We start from the raw sequence: 22650 nt of genomic DNA, 5'->3' as shown, positions 1-22650 counted from the left end.
TAAAGAAACTGCTGGCTTATTGTGTCTAAAAAGACATATTTAGCCACTTGTACGCATGCCCCCATGCGTACGCATGCCCCACATTTTAGCACGGTAAACGCGATAAAATAAGAGAACGAAGCAAATGAAAACATTTTAACACTCACTTTTTCTTTTCTGTAACTACAATCTAAAATATGAACCCTTGTTGTAAAAAAAAAAACTAAAGTTATGTTTTCTTTCATGCTCCCCAACTCATTCTTTTACAAAAGTCACAATTCAGAATTAGTGTTTTAATACCACCGACATGTTGATGTTAAATTGATGCTGCTGGAACGGATTAATAATCCACATACTTTTGGTGGATGTGCATTTTTCTGCACCCTCTCCAGTTTTTATGTAGCTCAATTACACAAACACACGCACAAATGCATGTGTGCATGCATGCACACAGGGTACATCCACATATCTGGCTCGTAAGGATGCATAACACCCCTGCCTATAGCAGCATTACCCTAAAGTAGTTCTCAAATTCTGCCCGAACCCGTCCCTACCCGATGTTTTCGTGCCGGTCCAGGCCGAAAATCTATACTAGTTAGCATACCGAAAAATATATATAATAACACTGGTGTGGCGACTCCTTTCACACTGTTTCACAAATGACATATTAGGCATAGTTTCAGTGGTGAGATGTTGTTGTTGCTCTACCCCATGCAGGTCCTCCAGTCTGGACAAGAAGATGAAGTACCCTGACGTGTCCATGCAGGACTTCTACTGGGAGGCCTCGTACCGTATGAACAAGAGACCCCCGGGACCCCCTCCTGGGGGCTTCTGCAACGAGCAGGACCCCGCAGCACCCAGAGGGGGACCCCCCACTGAGGTGAGGACCATGGGTGGGGTGCTGGTGGTGGTGTTTGGGTACTGTAGTTTGGTTGTATGGGTGGGTGGTGTTAGGGTTGATCGTTCTCAGCCTTTGCAAAGTCAAGGACTGCCAGTTTGACATGCATTAGGCCAGGGGTCTTCAACGTTTTCAGGCCAAGGACCCCTTAGTTGAGAGAGAGATGAAGCAGGGACCCCCTCAACCTTTTCATAGATATAGTTTCATTGTTAGTTAATGTGTGTTTTCAGATATTTAACCACTTGAACCGTCAATACTTAATAGACTTGACCTTTCACTGTAGATCCGCTATTTTAACTAAAGTTCTCAGAATCTGGACGCTAGGGTTCAAGTGGTTAATATAAGAAAGGGGGAAAAAACTAGTTCCTATCACACAAAGATTTGGAGGACCCCCTGTAGTAACTCTGAGGACCCCATAGGGGTCCCGGGCCCTTATACTGATATCTGAAGACAAGTACCCCCTTCCCCTGACTGATTATAACATTTATATCAAAAGTCCAGTTCCAATGCCAATTATGTTAAAAAAACAGCATAATGGCAAATAAACATTGCTTTCTATTCAATAACAGTTTTACTAGTCAAGGTATTGATGTCATTTGGTTTAACAATTTACAGATGAGAAGGTTCACACAAATACTGTCATTAACCATAACAGTAAAATACATATTCCCATTTCCTCCTGTACCCCCTGCAGTAGACACACTAGGGGTACACGTACTCCCATTTGAGAAACACTGTTTAGGCCCGGACTAGAGCCCTGCATTGGTACCCGCAGGTCCCAACGCAAATGTTGCAGGCGGGAACGGGCAGTCAAAATATAACCTGCGGGCCCTGCAAAGTCCCACACCTTCCCGCAATAAACCACACGTATAGTATAGCACCTGGCTACTTTTCTAAAGAGGAGAACGGAATTTCCCTTACCGAGTTGCGGACAATGCAGAGTCTGTTCTCTCTCTCCCTCTCTTTGTCTCTCTCTCTCACATACATTCGTTCTTCTCACGCTGTGCACTCTCTCTGTGAGCAACTCCTCACAAATAGACAGCCCCTCTCTTGTGCACACCTGCTCAATATCTCATTCTGTTTTGTACAGTATTTGGATCTCAATTTAGTCCTGTCTGGAACCTCACCAGTGGAGGGAGATCTAGATCTCAATGGAAACATTGCAGGCTTATAGCTGTGGGACTGGACAGTAATATGTGGGATTACATGATGGCATTACGCTTTTTGTTGGGGGAAGGAGGAGAAATAAACTGCGGGTGATCAGAAATGGAATCATTGCAGGGATGTGCGCCGTGCGGGAATGGTCAGAAATCCAAGTGGAGGGAGCGGGCAAGATACCATTTGATACCATTAGTTTTTATTGTTTTTCATCTCTGGGACCATTGAGTTATAGATGATGAACAAGTTGACAAACTAATACATCCCGTGGGAGTGTGATTTCGGTGTCAAGGTCTTTGCAGAATAAAGGCCCATTCCCACTGGGCCAGATAAACAGATACAAAATATATCTGTCTCCATTCAAGTGGATGGTAAGATACAGATACAAAATATCTTTTAACTTGGATCTGTATCAATATTTTACATCGATCACAAAAGGTGCCCTTTTGATTGCCTGAGGTAATTATGTACTACATACAGAATGACAACATGCAGCATGGCAGAGCTAGATTAGTAGATTGTGACGACAAACCATGTCAGAGGAAACCATGCTTGGCACCAACCTGCTCATCAGGAGCAGTTGGGGGTTCAGAGTCTTGCTCAAGGATTCTTCCACTCTGACTCTGGGGGAGCCTGGGATCAAACTGGGAACCCTGCGGTTGCCAAGCAGCCGCTCTACCTCCCGAGCCACTGCCGTCACTCTCTGACCACAGTAGTTTGGGATCAGATTTACTTCAGTGATGCTTGTTTTTGAAATGTTACTTTTCAAGTTTCCCCTTCATAAACTTTAACTGGCACTGTGTGCGTGCGTGCGTGCGTGCGTGCGTGCAACCCTACATAAGAACTGGAGAGGGTGCAGAAAAATGCCCAGTCAGCGAAAGTATGTGGATTATTAATCCCTTCCAGCAGCAACAATTTAACATCAACATGTCGGTGGTATTAAAACACTAATTCTGAATTGTGACGTTTGTAAAATAATGAGTTGGGGAGCATGAAAGAAAACATAAGCGACTGTTACCTGCTGTCTGCTTTAAGAGTCTAGAGAGAGTACATTTCTGACAGCCTGTTAGCCACTTCTACATGCTGCGAATAGGCACAGCCCAGACAGAAATGATATCATTAAAACGAAAAGACTAAAACTCAATTACATTTTTATTCAAAAGATTTAAGGTTATGGTTAGGCATTGTGTTTGTGGTTAAGGCGAGTACACCCTGCAAGATATATTATATTTATATATATTTGCTCCGATTATGCTCTCGCCGACCATTTTCTCACCAACAAAAACCCAGATCTGACCCAAGATCAGGCTTTGCTCGCAGAGGTTTTGCTCGCTGTGTGTGAATGACAAGAAGATCATTGTGCGATTCCAGCACTCGGTGAGAGCTTCCTGAATATCTGGCAGGTTAGATATTTGGCTCTGTCGCAGACTGGGCTGAGATGAGCACAGAGAGAAGCATCGGTTTCAATCAGTGAGAGAACAGTACCAGCCCATCCTACAGTACTTTCCTTGGGTCCATGTGTTGTGTTGTGCTCCAAAGAAAAGAAGGATCGACTGGTTGACGTAATCCTCAGTTTATCGTTCCAACTTTATTCTCTGGTTTTAACTGTGTTTCACACAAACACACGGCAGCGCACACATCAAAACATCCCTCTCAACCAATCCCTGAGCTTCGTGCTGCTAATGTCAAGTCCCCAACAACACTCCCTCTCGTTGGCCAGAAGCTGGGCTACAACTCGGCTATACGTCCTGTGAAATGTCCTGCAGTGTGATGCCTTCTCGGCGATCAATGGTGTTGTGAAAACCACAACTACATTTATGACAGCTGATTGCAAGAAAAACACTTGTGTAGTGTGAAATACTTAGACATGTGCCATTTGACCGGTGAGTGATCGTGATTGGCTCATAATGCCTCTATCGCCTTTGATTGGCATTGCCTCTATCGGCTTTGACGATCTACAAGCTAGATCAGCTATTTTCACAATATTTACCTGAGGGACTGAATGTAACCTCAGCTTCAACTCCCACAAGTTGAATTGGATACTAATTAAAGGACCTCAGCCTGCAATCTGCTAATGTTTATACTTAATATACAATGTCAATGTTTTGTACGAAGAATCATTAAATATATAAATGCTGCTACAGTAACGTAATAAATAGAAGAATTTATGTATTTGACGCTGTGATCGGGAATATCTGTATCGGCAGATATCGGCAGATAATGATTCCAGTTGATCGGTGATCGGTATCGGCCCCATAAATTTCAAACAGAGCATCTCTAACTTTAACAATCCGATGCCACCCCAACCACTTGACTATCTTGCCGTGGGTTCCTGCCTCTAAGGTTAGGTTTGGGGCCTTTGGGCACGCCTGAAACACTGGGGAGAAAGGCGTGAATCAAAACAGCATCCCGGTTCCGACAATGGAACAAGGGGGAAGCGCTTGTTTTCGGTGGAGATGATGGAGGCGCGCCGGCGTTATATTATAAACACAATCTGATCTAGCTATAACAACAATCATGACATAGGCTATTTATTATAATATAATCACTAATTCACTATGAAGTGTCTTTAATTAGTAAAAATAGTCAAATAACAAACAAGGACAAATTGTTCTGCCCACATCAAACCAAAATGCCTAAACTACTGTAAATGTAGGCCTATTAGAACTATGATAATGGTTCTTAACTTCTAGTAAGTCCCTATTATTAAGTATAATACTTGACCTTATAAATATAGAATGTTTATGATTATTTCTTGTGTTATGAAACATCGTATGTAGGCCTATTATAATTACCTATAACCTGAGCTCTCGGCACCTCCGCACGGTCCAGGTGAATACAACGGAGCGCTCCCTACCTCCGGTTCAGCCAATCACAAGCTTCCATTGTCGGAATCGGGACGCTGTTTTGATACACGTGGGAGAAAGAGGGAGTCCAGACTTGTCTTCCCACTTGATCTTTGTCCCCCTGTCTGTGTGTTTTCTCTTCCTGTCGGTAGTTCTTCTTCTTCATGCCTTTGTGTTTCTCTCCCTCTGTTCTCTCTCTTCCTCTCCCTCTGTTTTCTCTCCCTCTGTTCTGTCTCTCTCCCTCTGTCGCTTCTCCCTGTGTCTCTGTCTCTTCTTCCTCCTCTCCTTCCTGTCTCCTCTCCCTGTGTCTCCAGCAGGACCCCCAGAGCTCTCCTCTGCTGCCTCCGGACCTGTTCTGTCCTCTTGCAGACTTTGAGGAGGAGGAGCAGCTTCTGTTTAAGCCTCCAGACTCCTTCTACCAGGCTCTGGCTCCTGGACACAGCATCTTTGTATGTACTGTTAGCCTGGAGCACCTTTCATTATCCATGATCAAACCCCCCGCAGTGGTCCTCAACCTTATTTAGGCTGCGACCCCCAGAAAAGAACCCCCCCAAATAAATGATCATTTGAACTGGAGACCCACCAAAATAATCACTTTTAAACATATTTTTCTTGGAAAAAAACAAAACCATCATTGCAGGCAGAAGCACTTAGGAAACAGTTCTCTGAGGGGCCGATCCAGTCCGGATCGGCGATAAACAGCGATCATACTTTTAATTGTTTCATAACGTTTAATGCAGGGGTCTCAAACTGGCGGCCCGGGGGCCATTTGCGGCCCGCGAGACGATATTTTGTGGCCCCCACCTTAATATGAAAGTTTAATGTTAGTGCGGCCCAGGGACATGCTGGGCCCCTGATTCAGCCCGGGAAAAAGAGTTGTAGAGGCCCTCATTGTGCGCTATAGAGAGAGATCTCTCTCTATAGCGCTGCTGCTACTCAAAGAGTTGCCATTTCAGATCATGACAAGTGACAAGCCAGTGGGCCAATTACATGAGTTATATTTCGTCGTTGTCGGGTGGAAACCTTGTATGTCTAAAACCGTTTGTTTTGTATTTATCATTTTAAAAATGATTTAAACTAGTGAAAACAGCCGATCTACAAGCACACAATGCCTCGCGGTGCGAGGTATTGTGTGCTTGTAGATCTGCTGTTTTCACTACTTTTCACTACTTTTCACTTCACTACTTTTGCGGCCCAGCCTCAGCCAGACTCTGCCTCCAGCGGCCCCATGGTAAATCGAGTTTGAGACCCGTGAATGCATAATAAATCTTCGGGTTCCTCAGGCGCGGCAGGGCCGTACAGCGGCGTTTTTTTTTTCCAGTTTCATCGGGGATGGCATTAAATTAGTTAAAAAAGAAATGCTTCTCACAGAATTTGACATTTTGGGTAGTGTTTCATTAAAAAAAATAGTAGTTTCTTATATATATATATATATATATATTTTTTTTTTTACATCTTAAATGTCCTTAAATTGTCACTTCACTGTCCTCTGGGGACCCCCCCTCCCTCAATGGGTCCCGACCCACAGGTTGAGAACCACTGCCATAAACCCCCTGACACATTCCCACCCAGCCCCACCCCCCCCTGCTGACATACCATCGTATTTAGATATGTTTGGCCACATATCATAATGTGGATTTTACCAAGTTACTAAATCTTTATTTCTCCAATTCAATCCTCAAGCACACGATTCTAGAACCATTGCCTGCTTTGGGCAATGGGCATGCCATATTATTGTCAAATAGTGAAATAGTGAAAATAGCTGTTTTCACTACTCCTTGTATGGTGAAGTATAATAGAGCTTGAGTGGATTAAAATGACAGATCTCCAGTCATATGACTGTGTTCTTGGCCTGAGAATCTTACAGCGTAGACGTAACAGTTCCTGCTGTTTGTTTTTATATTAGTTGATTAATTGTACAGATCTAAAGCCACCATCTCTCCATCACGATAATATCGTAAATCGCAATTTCTTTGGTCATAATCGTGACATGAATTGTTCCTATCGTCCTCATCCCTAGTTGTGTTTGTAGCAAACTAACAACAGTTGCTTCCACACTCAAACACACTTGCCCGTCCAGCAACCTGGAAGCAAACTCCACTTTGCCCAAACGTTTTACTTACTCATCACGGGCAGTCGAGTAACAGCTAGAGGCTATATTGACATAGATATGGAGAGACGGACTGACAGACAGAAAGAGACGTGAGCCGTCAGAAAGAAGCGAACGATGAAAAGTCATTAAAAGACGTCAGTCTTAAGGGGAGCACACGTTGAACGCGGACGGCTGCCCGGTAACCCCAACTGGATGCAACGCGCTGCCACACAGCACATCCATTTCCCCCGGTGGGAAGAACCATGGGAGAACATGTTCACCGCGTGGCAACGCTGGAAAAATAGAACAGCTGCGTATCGGTGCGGCAGGCGAGGCGGCAGTCTGACTCGCCGGTGTGGGTTCGTTCATTGAAAATAACGGGGTCGTATGTTTTGACGCGCCGCTTCCGCGCCGCCTCCGCATCCAGTGTGTGTTCCCCTTTAACCAGACTGCCCTGACATACTTGAGAGTGTGACAGTGAGTTGTGAAGTGACGGCATCCACCACTTCATATGTCCGCTTGCAGTGTCTCTGTTTCCGATATTTCTTGGCCGAGTCTCCAACCCTGTTCCTGGACTACAGCTATATTGATTGTCAGTAGTTTTTATTTGAAGTGAAGGAAATTGTCTGTTCAAATGTCATAGTTGATGGACAACACTGTAGATCAGGGGTGCTCACACTTTTTTGATGTGAGATCTACTTTTAAAATGACCAGCTCAACATGATCTACCCATCCAACATGTTTTAGCTGAGGGCCTGAGGGGGGCTTTGGAATAGCAGCACTGGTGTTACATTTTAGACAAACACACTTACTGTAAGGGGGAAATGTCTTCATCCCATTCTGTGGTAGGTTTTGGGGTTCTTTGTAATGCTACTGACTCTTGAACAAAGCATTGCATTGTAGGTTTGCCTACTTAAGAAGCCATGAAGGGAGCTGACAGGCCATTCTTGACGTCATATTGACATATTATTTTTATATTTTAATTAATATTTTTAGGGGCATGTCATGCTGTTACAATTCCAAACATGCAAACATAACCCGCTTTAATTACTTCAGTCTATATTAGGAGCTTAACTCATTCCCCGCCTCCCCCGATAGTCCCGAGAAATTTTAAATGTCGTTCCCCGCCAGGCCCGATAGTCCCGAGAATTTGCTTTTATATAATGTAATGTTTAATTACACTTTTCTCCAGCCCGTGACAAAATTTGAGCCTTCTGTCTCACACATATCACACATCAAAGTAAGTGTGTTTGAAAAAAAGACTGTAATAATGTATAAATTGCAATACAAATGTATAAATCTCCCCAACCACAGTTAATTGGCAAAAGACGCATTTGAGCTCAAAAGGCTGGCTGCCGGAAAAAAAAAGAGAAGAAAAAAAAGTGTGAGAACAGCTGTGTGTGTGTGTGTGTGTGTGTGTGTGTGTGTGTGTGTGTGTGTGTGTGTGTGTGTGTGTGCTTCCCTCCACTGTATCTCTGTTTCAGTGGTCCCTGTTGGACCCCCTGATGGTGTTCAGTCCCATAAAAAACAGTGCTATAGTGAGATCTGCCTCTGCCTCTCTCTCTCTCTCTCTCAAGACACAAAACACACAATTATCGCCAATTTGCCATATAAATGCTTCTAAAACGTACCTGATAATGATGATGGTTGATTTGAATCCACACCCATATATCCAGGCTATAATATTAGTTTTATAATGGTATTTAGTCCACAAACTTTGTCCACAAACAAGCCATGATCGCCTTTGCAAAGGTGGGGGTCCCTGGTCGCCTTTCTAACAACCAATAAGGGGTCCGCGGGTCCAACGCTTCGCCGACCTCCGCAGAGCAGTGCAGAGTTACATAACATTGTAAAATCAATCAATAAGCCGATCATTTGTTACATAAAGTTCATATGATCCAGTTGCAGGGACAAGTGGTCCCTGTCGATGGGGTCTCACAAAGGGGTCCCTGGTCTCCAGCCAACACTTAGGGAACCAGGTGGGGGACTGGGGGTCCCTGGCCCACGCTCCACCAAAACAAGCGATCAACTACAGCCAACAAGCGATCGATCAACGTCAACAGCCTCGCCTCGTTAGCAAAATGCGTCTGCCCTGCTCTTGCAGGGCAGTGCAGAGGATTTTTTTGGGGCAGGGGGAGACATTTTTCTAACATGTCCCAGAATGTGAAAATAGCAGATCTACAAGCTCTACAAGCTCTCAATGTGTCACAGAGCGATGTGTTGAGCTTGTAGAGCTTGTAGATCTGCTATTTTCACATTCTAGCACATGTTAGAAAAAAGACTCATGCCCCCTTTGATGTCTATTTGTGTGTGTGCACCTGTACAGACCCAAAAACAGCTGAGACCAAAGCAGACATACAGAGACAGAGAGAACGCGCCCCCAAGTGGGGGCTCACACAAATACTCACACAAATACTGCAAAACAGTATGTGAAATTGCTGAGTTTTATGGTCAGACATAGCCAATAAAAATATTTTTCTCTGCATTTTTCTAAACAGAAAATTCTAAAAAAAAATCCTATTACATAATTACATTAGTACACTTATCTGATAATGCCTGAAGCCATAAAGACAAATATCAAGTGAGTTATTCGCTTGAAAATAGATTTTTCACAAAAAGGTCAATAACTCCAGTTTTTTCAATTATAGCTGGATTTTGGTCAAAAATGGCTATTTTGAGATGGCTGCAACTATAGAAAAAAAAGCTTTTTATTTTATTTTTTTATTTTTTGGTGAGACTAGAGGTGGTCTTGTTTCATTTCAGGTACTGTATGACACAAAATACAGAATACAGAATTTAGGAAAAATGTCAATATAAAAAAAATATATAATTTTTTTCATTAAACAAAATGGCAGGGGAGCCAAACAGTCAATGTTAAAATGGCGGCCAATGTGTTAATGACTAGTATAGTAGTACTAAAATGTTAGTCTTTTTTTTGCCCAATGTATTTGTATTTTTAGCTCATAAAGTTAACATACCGTACAGTAAGTATAACTAAATGCTTTTTAAATTAAATCTAAATGTTACATTTCAGGATTCCAATTAAAAAAAAATAAAGATAATTCAGGATTCCAATTCAAAAGTAGCAGATCTACAAGCTCAAAATGTGCCACACTGCGACGCGTTTTGAGCTCGTAGATCGGCTATTTTTTTGCTACTCTTATTGGAGATGAAAGGTTGTGCTCAACAGTAACAATGTGTCTCCACTGGAGTGAGTGTGTAAATATAGAGGTCCTCTCCATCATCTAAGTCAGTGTTTCTCAACCACTGGTCCTGGGGACCTTTGGTGTGCCCCTTGAAACTGCTTGAAAGCCAGTATTGTATTTATCATTTTAAAAATGATTTAAACGAGTGAAAACAGCCGATCTACAAGCACACAACGCCTCGCGGTGCGAGGCGTTGTGTGCTTGTAGGGGTGTGTGTGTGTGTGTGTGTGTGTGTGTGTGTGTGTGTGTGTGTGTGTGTGTGTGTGTGTGTGTGTGTGTGTGTGTGTGTGTGTGTGTGTGTGTTAAATATAAACCTTTTCTAAAACATAACATCGTACAAGATATGTAACATAATTAGTTTTTCGCCGAACGGGCGTGATTGCAGCCTAAATGCATGTGACAAAAACAGATCTACAAGCTCATTCTATCACCATTCTATGCTGTATTACCTACTGTCTTTGTGCATTCATTGCACATAGGAGTAAGAGACTCGTTGTGATGAATGGTTGTTATATAGAACTGGAACTTTCGTTAAATATTCTGGAAAGGTTTTGTAAATTCATTGGTTAAAGTGACCTGATTGTCTGCACTGGGACTGTACAGCAGAGGTTCTCAACCTGTGGTACATGGACCACTGGTGGTACATGAGCACCCTCTGGTGGTACTCAAAGGAGTCTCCCCAAAAAAGTGGATTGAAATATGTATAATATACTTCAGATAGTTTTTCTGACCAAGCAATTGGTTGAAATAGGCTCTCCAGCCATGCTGAAATGAGCATGACGGCACACCTGGCCACTAATGGAAGATTTGAACATTTTAAACTGAGTAAATGGTCCTCCTGTGTTAACTGTACATAGCTGAATAGGATGGGGTGGGTGTACACACCTGTATTTTAACATCAGTTTATGGAGGTACTTAACTTGGACAGACAGATATTTTCTGAGGTGGTTCTTGGCATGAAAAGGTTTAGAACCACTGTTTACAGCAGGTCGGGACACATGTATGGGCACGGCTCGAATGAAAATCCAATTTTCTTTTCCCACATTTAAAAAGGTTTTTCTGAAATAGCCGCTCTACAAGCTCGCAACACGGCACAAAGGTCAAACATCCTACCTCTCTTTGGGGTCTGGACCTGAACATGTTGGGAACCACTGGTGTAGAGCAGTGGTTCTCAGAGTGGGGGTCAGGGTTATTTCAGGGGGTTTCCAAAGGGTCCAAAATGACCACATGGACACACAGAACCAAATGGACCCCTACTAGTTGCATTTGTATACACTCAGAGTTATGTGGATCCTTAAAGGAGTAGTTCACCCCCAAAATGACCTTTTTTCTATTGATTACTCAGGCCATGGAGACTAAGAGTTCAATAATATTTTTTGGTTTTTGTCACATTCCTAAAACAAAAATTTGTAAATTTACCCCCATTGATTCCGGATGGTGACCCGTTTCGAAACGGGTCACCATCCGGAACGAATGGGGGTACATTTATTGTTATCAATTTTTTGTCTTAGGAATGTGACAAAAAACTAAAAATATTATTGAACTCTAGTCTCCATGGCCTGAGTAATCAATAGAAAAAAAGTCATTTTGGGGTGAACTACTCCTTTAAAACAATAAAATAAAATAAAAACAAATGCGTGTAAAAGACTGTTTCACATCCAGGGTCCTGCATCCACGTGTCCAATACATTGAACAGTGTGTATTTTACTAGAATAAGACTAGAATTAAAGAATTCTGGTGAATCATTTTCACCTTGTATGTTGACAGATCAGATATCAGTACTTTATATTTCCTGTTATTTATGTAATGTTTGTCATGTTACTGAGCATACGTTTGCAACCACTGTGTGTGTGATTGGGAGGCTGTCAGTGAGCGAATCAGTTAGTGCAGTGTTTCTCAACCACTGGTCCTGGGGACCTTTGGTGTGCCCCTGAGAAGGGTCAAGTGTGCCCCTTGAAACTGCTTGGAAGCCAGTATTGTATTTATCCGCGTTGGTGCCATATCAGCCTGAAGGGCTCCTATCACTCCATAATGATCGCTGAGCGAGATGTTATCCCTTACTTAAAGGGATATTTAACTTTTAATTTTTTTTTTGTAATTATATCGTCTAATCAGGCTTTTATGAACACCCTGAACAGTTTTTAATTTGCTTGATTCAATATTTAGATATTTGATGTAAATGTTACCAGGGCCTCTCCCCACACACACCCATTGTAACTTCAAACTTCATTTTAACCATGATAGATTCATTAAAAACACCCATTATGTTTTTCTGGTGACTCCTATTACCCTCCAAATACGTGAGCAGGCCTTTTTTGTTGTTTTCAGTGTTTTTTCGATAACTATTTTCATTTATTTTTAATAATTACTTTTTTTTGTATTTCATTTTTTCCATTTTCCCACATAGTTATTAAAAAAAATGAAAAAAGTTATGGATAAAACACGGCCTGCTCACGTATTAGCAGGGTATTATGAGTCACCAAACATGGGTGTTTTTAATGAATCTATCATGTTTACAATGGGTGTGTATGTAGAGAGAGGCCCTTCCCCTGTTTCCCTGTTGAAAGTGGAATATCCCTTTAATAATTGATGTGGAATAAGTTCCCTCACATAGCCATGTCTTCTCCAGATATGATTAAACATCATATCAATTCTATCAAACATCAATCTCATTGTTTGAAATCACTTTCAATCGTCTGTCTAACTGTCTATCTGTTCAGCTTGTCCATGTCTCATAATGTCTTCATGTCTGTCTGTCTAACTGTCTATCTGTTCAGCTTGTCCATGTCTCATAATGTCTTCATGTCTGTCTGTCTAACTGTCTATCTGTTCAGCTTGTCCATGTCTCATAATGTCTTCATGTCTGTCTGTCTAACTGTCTATCTGTTCAGCTTGTCCATGTCTCATAATGTCTTCATGTCTGTCTGTCTAACTGTCTATCTGTTCAGCTTGTCCATGTCTCATAATGTCTTCATGTCTGTCTGTCTGTCTAACTGTCTATCTGTTCAGCTTGTCCATGTCTCATAATGTCTTCATGTCTGTCTGTCTGTCTGTCTGTCTGTCTGTCTGTCTGTCTGTCTAACTGTCTATCTGTTCAGCTTGTCCATGTCTCATAATGTCTTCATGTCTGTCTGTCTGTCTGTCTGTCTGTCTGTCTGTCTAACTGTCTATCTGTTCAGCTTGTCCATGTCTCATAATGTCTTCATGTCTGTCTGTCTGTCTGTCTAACTGTCTATCTGTTCAGCTTGTCCATGTCTCATAATGTCTTCATGTCTGTCTGTCTGTCTGTCTGTCTGTCTGTCTGTCTAACTGTCTATCTGTTCAGCTTGTCCATGTCTCATAATGTCTTCATGTCTGTCTGTCTGTCTGTCTGTCTGTCTAACTGTCTATCTGTTCAGCTTGTCCATGTCTCATAATGTCTTCATGTCTGTCTGTCTGTCTGTCTGTCTAACTGTCTATCTGTTCAGCTTGTCCATGTCTCATAATGTCTTCATGTCTCCTACAGCTGTCCAATCAGAACAGGATGGAGGGCGGTCCTGAGGGCATCAGCCAATCATCATCTCTGCTGCCCCTGTCTGGCTTCCCTATACAGGTTGGTACCCTGAACAACTGATGCATCATATGCCACTCAATAGGCGAAGCGTGGGAGGGGCCATCTTACTAAATTAATAGGGGTGTAACGATATAGTAACTGTATCGAAATATCGTTTTAAACTTAAAAAATCGAAGTATATCGAAATGAAAACAGCTAAAATCGAATCGTATCGTTTTATTTTGTATCGTATCGAATCGGCAGTGCAAAGAATCGATTGTATCGATACTACCTACTTGGGCATTGTATTTAGCATTTTTAAGAAGAAAAAATTAAAAGGAGGGGTTTAATTACTTTTCCTTTCCATATAGCTACACTGGTCTATCGATAAATGTGATAATCTCTGGGTTCATGTCAAGGTGCAGGTTTGTCAATATACAATGTCCATGTATTTGGCAGATAATCACTGTGTTTACTTATTTATATCCATAATAATAGATGTTTCCCTTAAAAATCTGCACTATCCACACCTTTCACACAGATTTAATGTCTTTGCTAAATAGTTACTATATCAATTTTAAATCATTGAATCGAATCGTATCGTATCGCCATGAATGAACCAATATCGTCCATGTATCGTATCGTCAACCGTGTATCGTGATATGTATCGAATCGCTATTAAAATGTATCGTTACACCCCTATAAATTAAGCATCTTAAATTGTGATTTATTTTTAGTCATAGTCTTTTGAATATCTTGGAATTTGGTTTTAGTCCATTTTTCGTCGCCTGACATGTTTACTTTTAGTCTAGTTTAAGCTGACTAAATCTACAGTTGATTTTGTCGACTAAACATATTGTGGCGGTGCCTTGGTGGTTGTTACACTTGAAAATGTGCTGAAAATGGCAGATCTGCTATTTTCAGAGTGCAACACCAGAGCACAAACCAAACACAAACCAAATGTAAAAGAACTTCTCTTTGATTTCTACTGGATCTCTTCTTCACTAGTCCCTCCCCAATGTTTTAGTCTAGTTTTTATTTGTCAACTAAATTATATATTTCAATATATTTTTCGCCAGTGAAAAAAGGTAGTCGACGGACATTTTTCATCCTAGTTTTAGTTGACAATATCAACAGTGCTGACCACCCAACTAACTGATGCACTTTTTGTGTGTGTGTGTGTGTGTGTGTGTGTGTGTGTGTGTGTGTGTGTGTGTGTGTGTGTGTGTGTGTGTGTGTGTGTGTGTGTGTGTGTGTGTGTGTGTGTGTGTGTGTGTGTGTGTGTGTGTGTGTGTGTGTGTGTGTGCGCAGGAGAACTACCAGAACAACAGCATCTTCAGCCAGGCCTACGGGAAGACCCTGCCCCCCCCCTCCAAACCCGACCTACCCATGATGCACCAGGAGCCCTCCCTCTACTCGCTGTTTGAGGGAACGCCCTGGTCTCCTTCACTTCCTGCTTCCTCCGGTAAGTGACATCACATCCTGTTAGCCCTGCGACTCTGGTCCGCGTGAATCCTAAAACCACCCTGCTACTAGCCTCGCGTAGCCAGGCTTACTCATCTGTGAAGAGAAAAGCGAGTGAGTCACCGTGTCGAGCATTGCGAAGTCCGCTTGAGCCGACTCGGCGTCGGTAGATGTTGTAAACAAGGGGGCCAGAATAGTAAATCTTCGTCCCCACGACTTTTAGCACCTCCGTGTGGTCCAAGCATAGACTGTATAAAAGATATGGACAAAGCGACGCCATTGGTTTCTATGCAGCGCAAATGAAACAATATGGGTCCTTGGCATGGGTGTTGCCATCATAGATTGAAATGCGATCAGAGGAGGCTATTGACTGCCAACGGACACGTGCAACCGCAGAGCTACATGGGAGAATGTGGTCGGAGCCTCCCGAAATACAGCACACAAAGAAGAACACAGCAACTTTATCATCAATTTTAACATAAATGGGACCTTATTTTCACAAAACGCATATCATGGTGATTGAAAGGCAATTTTTAACTAGCGATAGGAACCATAAAGTATGTATTAAAGTGTTAATTAAGGTTAGAAAACGAAAGGGGAAAATTAATGGGATCCAATGGAGAACAATTCTTTTTGCGACCGGCCGGGGGGTGAAACAATGCAACTAGCGGCCAAACATAGGAAGTTTTAGTTCCGTATTGGGCTCATTTTAAATCGGCGGAACTATGCCCCTGGGTTCAAGTGAACACAACGGTGCCTTTTCAGATACACACCTCTGGTCCAAGACTCTTCATCTCCGGTTTGTGAAGTACTGCAGGTGGATACCTTTTTAGGAGACAGGAAGCAGATTGGAGTCTATTCACTCCAATGGGAGAGGAAGCAGATTGGAGTCTATTCACTCCAATGGGAGAGGAAGCAGATTGGAGTCTATTCACTCCAATGGGAGAGGAAGCAGATTGGAGTCTATTCACTCCAATGGGAGAGGAAGCAGATTGGAGTCTATTCACTCCAATGGGAGAGGAAGCAGATTGGAGTCTATTCACTCCAATGGGAGAGGAAGCAGATTGGAGTCTATTCACTCCAATGGGAGAGTGAACGTAACCACAGTTTCTGAACCATTCTTTAGCTCCATGCTCACTGAACCAAACATTGGACCCCATTGTCACAAAGACACACAATATTCCCCAAATGTTCATACTAAAATCAAGAAAACCAACTTTATTATCAAGCTTTCTCTGTCCCAGCAACACTCTCACGGGATCTAGCACCAGTAAACATGGTATGTTCACTGGACCCAGCATCAGTAAACATGGTATGTTCACTGGATCTAGCACCAGTAAACATGGTACGTTCACAAGATTTTCTGTCAGACGCCGACACCAACAGTGTCACATATTCAAATTCCTCATTAGAATGAAGCGCTTGTAGCAGAGCCCTCCAAGGAGAGTTGTGCCACTGTGGGGTCAGAAACGGCGCTGGTCACGTGGTTCATTGTCACTTCACCCCTCATAGACTTCAAAGCATTCTGACAACTTCCGGTCGCGGTTTGTCACTAAACACCAATAGATGTGTGTGACTGTGCGTAGAGCAGGGGTTCCCAAACTTTTTTGGCTCAGGGCACCCCTATGAATATTATTTTCATCCAAGGCCACTACATTATATTCATAATTTTCACTCCCAGTCCCAACACCTTATGTTTATGCCATATTTTAGTGATTATGTTGTGAGGAAAGCGTTGAGATAATAGCCATTTTGGTTAGAACTGACTGAAAATAACTGTGTACTTTACAACTTTACTGTACCTTAGTTTAAAATGATACTAAATCTTTTTTTAAGTGTTCAAATGAATGCCAAATATTATCAAATTATCTCGCAGCACCCCTGGACTGCCGTCACGGCTCCCCAGGGTGCCCTGTCACCCACTTTGAAAACCCCTGGTGTAAAGGACCTGGCGAAGTGAACGGGAGTGACACGACTCTCTCTTTCCACTGGCTTTGACTTGTAGAACATATTAAATCTAATGGATAACTGAGTGACAGTCACTTTGAAAAACCATTGAAGTCAGAAATACAGTAATTCCAGCACCACGGACAGAGGCACACAATGGGCTTTCCTGCTTGGCTCACTGCTTGAGTAGCTTAACAATATAACAGGACCTGGAACCACTCTAACCATTATTCTATGCTTTAACTATTAAAAAATAGCAGATCTACAAGCTCCCAACGCGGCACTCGGTGCCACACTGGGAGCTTGTAGATCTGGTATTTTAGAAAAATATACGCGAATACTTGTTTAAGTCTTTGAATGGTCTTTACCCGATTCTAAAAATGTCTTCTAAATCCTTCTTCTAAATCTTCTCAAACGTGTTCATATCAAGGACCCCCAAAATGACATTTGGCCACGGACCCCCATCTCAAAATATGTTGCTCCAGGGACCCCCCCAGAGGCAAATATTGAGTTACAAATAGATATATTCAAAGACTTGCCGTGCTGTGAGCTTGTATATCAGGTTCAGGTCAGTTTTATTGTCACACATAGTCCATACAGGTACAGATACAATGAAATGCTTGTGCCAGGAGCATCTCAGCCTTATTACACAAAGACATGGTCACAGTGACCGACAGGAGTGTGGACCCACATACCATGCAGGCCACACAAGACAAGTCCCAACAACGACAGTACCATACAGTGTAACAGTGTACATTTTAGAAATGCTTAACCTACGTTTCACTTTCATCCCTTCGTTGAGCAACCTGACGATTTTGTGCGATTTGATGCTCTGGTAACGTTTTTTTGGATGGGAGGAGTGAGAACAGGGAATAGCACATCTACAAGCTCACAGCACGGCACCGAGTGCCGTGCTGTGAGCTTGTAGATCTGCTATTTTTCAATAGCTAAAGTATAAATTTAGATTACCCAAATCTAACCATGTTAACTCATTCCCTGCCAGGCCCGATAGTCCCGAGATTATTCCAATGTCTTTCCCCGCCAGGCCCGATAGTCCCGAGAATTAAAAAAAAAAAAAAAAAAAAAAAATTTGACCCCCAAAAATGGAGTAGGCATGATAGCAATCGCGAAATTGCATGTTTAACCCCCATAGCAACCCCATCTTTCAAGCATGGCAGCCATTTTGGCAGCCATCTTTGTTAAACATAGTGGCTGTTATCTCATGAATGCCTGAACGGATTTCCATTCGGATTTTTTTGTTTGAAAGCTGTGAGCAATGTGGACACACGTGGTGCATTATCTAGGCATGGGTGTGCATGATCCGTGCACACCCAATTACATGGAAGTCTATGGAGACGAATGGCAGGTGGGAGTACGGAGGTATGTTAAAATGGCGGTCAATGTGTTAATGTCTCTCTCTCTCTCAGACCACTCCACCCCAGCCAGCCAGTCTCCTCACTCCTCCAACCCCAGCAGCCTGCCCTCCTCCCCCCCCACCCACAGCCACGCCTCCTCCCTGCCCTTCTCCAACTTTGGGCCAATCGGCACGCCTGACAGCAGAGAGCGCCGCCTGTTGGACCGCTGGAAGAATGACAAGACTGGTGAGTTCATTCTCTCTCTTTATTTAGAATGACAAGACTGGTGAGTTCATTCTCTCTCTTTATTTAGAATGACAAGACTGGTGAGTTCATTCTCTCTCTTTATTAGAGACTGGTGAGTTCATTCTCTCTCTTTATTAGAGACTGGTGAGTTCATTCTCTCTCTTTATTAGAGACTGGTGAGTTCATTCTCTCTCTTTATTAGAGACTGGTGAGTTCACTCTCTCTCTTTATTAGAGACTGGTGAGTTCACTCTCTCTCTTTATTAGAGACTGGTGAGTTCATTGTCTCTCTTTATTAGAGACTGGTGAGTTCACTCTCTCTCTTTATTAGAGACTGGTGAGTTCACTCTCTCTCTTTATTAGAGACTGGTGAGTTCATTGTCTCTCTTTATTAGAGACTGGTGAGTTCACTCTCTCTCTTTATTAGAGACTGGTGAGTTCATTGTCTCTCTTTATTAGAGACTGGTGAGTTCACTCTCTCTCTTTATTAGAGACTGGTGAGTTCACTCTCTCTCTTTATTAGAGACTGGTGAGTTCACTCTCTCTCTTTATTGCGACCGTCAGGTCGCAGTTACTATCAAAACCTCGACCAGCTGTCCGTCAGTCTGTCACACGTCACACTTTTGCCCTTCTCATATCTCCGCAACCGTTGCCCCGACCCATGACAAATTTTGCACACACACTCCTTGGCTGCCAAACCACATCAATTCTCACATGGCCCTCTTCTAGCGCCACCATGAGGCCGATTCTTTCAAAACAATTTTTTGGACACACAAATTTGGACCTAAAACCCCGCAAATCGGCACACACTTGGTCTGTACTCATGTCAGCAACATGGATCTGTCCCATATAGCGCCACCATCAGGCCAATTTTTTATACTTTGATATTCGAATATTAGGTGAATGCCCTAACTGATAGTGTGTGTGTGTGTGTGTGTGTGTGTGTGTGTGTGTGTGTGTGTGTGTGTGTGTGTGTGTGTGTGTGTGTGTGTGTGTGTGTGTGTGTGTGTGTGCTCTAGGAGCAGTGAGTGGGTTCGGTCTGGACTTCCTGCCTGCGTCCTCGGCGACCTCTGAACCCAGCTGGCATCAGACTGTCCCCGCCTCCACCTCCTGGACCAATCAGGACGCGCCCATGGACGACTCGTCTTCTACCGTCCTATTGGACAGCCTGAAGGTAGGTCTGCTACCGTCCTATTAGAATTGGAAATATTTGCACACGGTTTCACGACTTTTTCAAAATATTAGATCTACAAGCTTGCAGCGCGACACTCGGTGCTGCACTGCGAGCTTGTATATCTGCTATTTTTCACTGGTTAAAGCATTCAATAATTCTAGGCCTTTAATGTCTATGCATTGTGTTTTTCTCTGACTCCAGTCCATCTGGTCCAGCTCCATATATTTAACATCTATGCATTATGTGTTTCTCTGACTCCAGTCCATCTGGTCCAGCTCCATGTATTTAACATGTATTGCATTGTGTTTCTGTGACTCCAGTCCATCTGGTCCAGCTCCATGTATTTAACATCTATGCATTATGTTTCTCTCTGACTCCAGTCCATCTGGTCCAGCTCCATGTATTTAACATCTATGCATTGTGTTTCTCTGACTCCAGTCCATCTGGTCCAGCTCCATGTATTTAACATCTATGCATTATGTTTCTCTCTGACTCCAGTCCATCTGGTCCAGCTCCATGTATTTAACATGTATTGCATTGTGTTTCTCTGACTCCAGTCCATCTGGTCCAGCTCCATGATGCAGCCTGGTCCCTCTGCGTTGGAGCAGCTGCTGATGCAGCAGAAGCAGAAGGCTCAGCGCGGCCACGGCAACATGAACCCCCCCCACTGAGGAGAGGGGGGCGTCGCCACGACGACAACCAACCACAAACAAAACCCCACCCACCCCGAGGTGACGGGCGGGAAAACGAAGACAAACCAAAACGTTTGATGAGACGACAGAAACCGGCTCCACAACACAGCCAGGACAGCCGGGGAAAACGGAACCGCAAACCAACGAAGCTACGTTGGTAAACGTAACGTAACGGTATGGAACCGTTAGCGTACGGCGGAGTTCCGGAGGGGGAAAGGCGAAGCAAACCTTCTCCCTCTTCCACCGTCTAATCTCCAGACTCCTCCTCTTTCCTCTGTTGGCGACGAGGAGATAAAAAAAACGCTGACACTCTGCCAGCTATAGCGCCACCCGCTGGGCGTCTTTAGACACAACGTCGCCCACCGGGCCACGCGTCTTTACACAGATACTCTATATACGCCCTTATAAGTCCTCTCTCTCTCTACCACTCTCTCTCTCTCTCTCTCTCCCATATCGGAGGAACTTTTTCGGGGGTTGGAACGGGGGGTTTGGGAGTCGCGACAAAACCGCTCGTCGAGTTTTGAAGCGGCGCGGCGCTTTCCCTCTGGACCGCACGCGAGGTCGACCCGGACTACGTCGCAAAACGCGAACTGATCTTATCCGATGTTTGTTTTAACCTGGAGGTGTGTAGGATGACTCTGATTGGCTGATTGAAGGAAGAAAAGGACGTAAGAGTTTAAGAGTTTTTTCTTTTTTTACGTGTGCCTATCCACTAGCCGTGCACGGGGGGGGGGGCACCAGAGAAGAGAGCTGTTGTTACTTCCTGATTGGACGATCAGAGGGCGGAAGTGACTTTCCTATTGGTTCCGATCAGAGACATATAACGACCTCCTATTGGTCCAAAACGGGAGAGAGATGTTAACGACGACTTCCTGTCGGTCCGTGATGGGAGGGACTTCACAACTTCCTATTGGTCGATCGGAGGGGGGATACTAACTTCTTATTGGTCGATCGGAGGGACATCACAACTTCCCTATTGGTCGATCGGAGGGACATCGCAACTTCCCTATTGGTCGATCGGATGAGGGGGAATCGTAACTTCTTATCGGTCGATTGGAGGGACATCACAACTTCCTTATTGGTCGGAATCAGAGGGGGAGTCCTAACTCCCCTATTGGTCGATCGGAGGGAGATCCTAAAATCCTATTGGTCGGATCAGAGTCCCAGCAGCTAACTGGAGGAAGTGGCGGTTTGGACTGGTCGAGGGGAGGGGGCGGGGCTTATAAAACATAGAGGGGGGGGGGGGGGGGGGGGGGTAGTATTATTATCATTATTATTATTAATAAAAAAACAAATACTGTATTTTGTGATTCGTTGGTAGCAGTTTTAGCTTGATAAAAAGTAGGGCTTCAGCTCTCGTACTTTCCTCCTTGACTTGGAGTATAAAAGGAGAGGAGAGAGGAGAAAAAAAAGGAAAAAAGCGTAAACGTATCCCTGCTAGCTTAACCTGCAGTTACTGTTTGGTTCTGTTTAAAATGTCCTGCCTTTTTACATAGTTTTAAACAGCTTGCTCTCTCTCTCTCTCTCTCTCTCTCTCTCTCTCTCTCTCTCTCTCAACTCTCTTGGGGGGGCCCTTTCCACCAAAAGAACCTTGGTTCAAGAACCTGTGCCCTTAACTTTCTTTGGAACCATGGTTCGTTTTTGCGAACCAGGCTGCACAAAGTAGTGCAATGCAAGATAGAGGGCGCCAGATCCCTTTGAGTCACACCCTACCACTACTTCCTGTTCATCCACAGAGCATTGATTCTAGTCGTTTTCTCCATTAGATTTCTTTTCACTTTTTTCAACTTTTATTACTTGGGATGGTAAAAAGATGAGGCGGACAAATAAAATGTATTTTGACAAGTAATACAAAGCACTTTAATCTAATGGAGAAAACGACTAGAATCAATGCTCTGTGGATGAACAGGAAGTAGTGGTAGGGTGTGACTCAAAGGGATCTGGCGCCCTCTATCTTGCATTGCACTACTTTGTGCAAAAGGAGAATTGAACCAAGGATTTTTTTGGTTCCCGTTCGTAACCAACTTTTACGGTTCGGAACCAACTCCGGTTCTCGTGGAAA

The 22650-nt window shown here is 43.4% G+C and overlaps 1 protein-coding gene across 4 annotated transcripts in view; it reads left to right on the top strand.

Moving 5' to 3' along the window:
• Positions 1–21784, top strand: part of smg7 (SMG7 nonsense mediated mRNA decay factor) — a 64475-nt gene extending 42691 nt beyond the window's left edge. For 3 of the 4 annotated variants that reach the window (XM_080726172.1, XM_080726171.1, XM_080726174.1), the window contains exons 20-25: positions 697–859; positions 13685–13771; positions 15023–15176; positions 18550–18723; positions 19742–19896; positions 20454–21784. In XM_080726172.1, the coding sequence (XP_080582298.1) occupies positions 697–859; positions 13685–13771; positions 15023–15176; positions 18550–18723; positions 19742–19896; positions 20454–20567 (847 nt within the window). In that variant the 3' untranslated portion in view covers positions 20568–21784. The remainder of the gene's footprint in view (positions 1–696; positions 860–13684; positions 13772–15022; positions 15177–18549; positions 18724–19741; positions 19897–20453) is intronic. The other variant, XM_080726173.1, reaches the window with a different exon arrangement.
• Positions 21785–22650: the final 866 nt, after the last annotated feature.

Source organism: Nannobrachium achirus (genome assembly GCF_963921795.1).
Source record: "Nannobrachium achirus genome assembly, chromosome: 5".
Classification (NCBI taxonomy): Eukaryota; Metazoa; Chordata; class Actinopteri; order Myctophiformes; family Myctophidae; genus Nannobrachium; species Nannobrachium achirus.
Note: the sequence above shows the minus strand (reverse complement) of the source record. Positions and strands in the feature narration are given on the sequence as shown.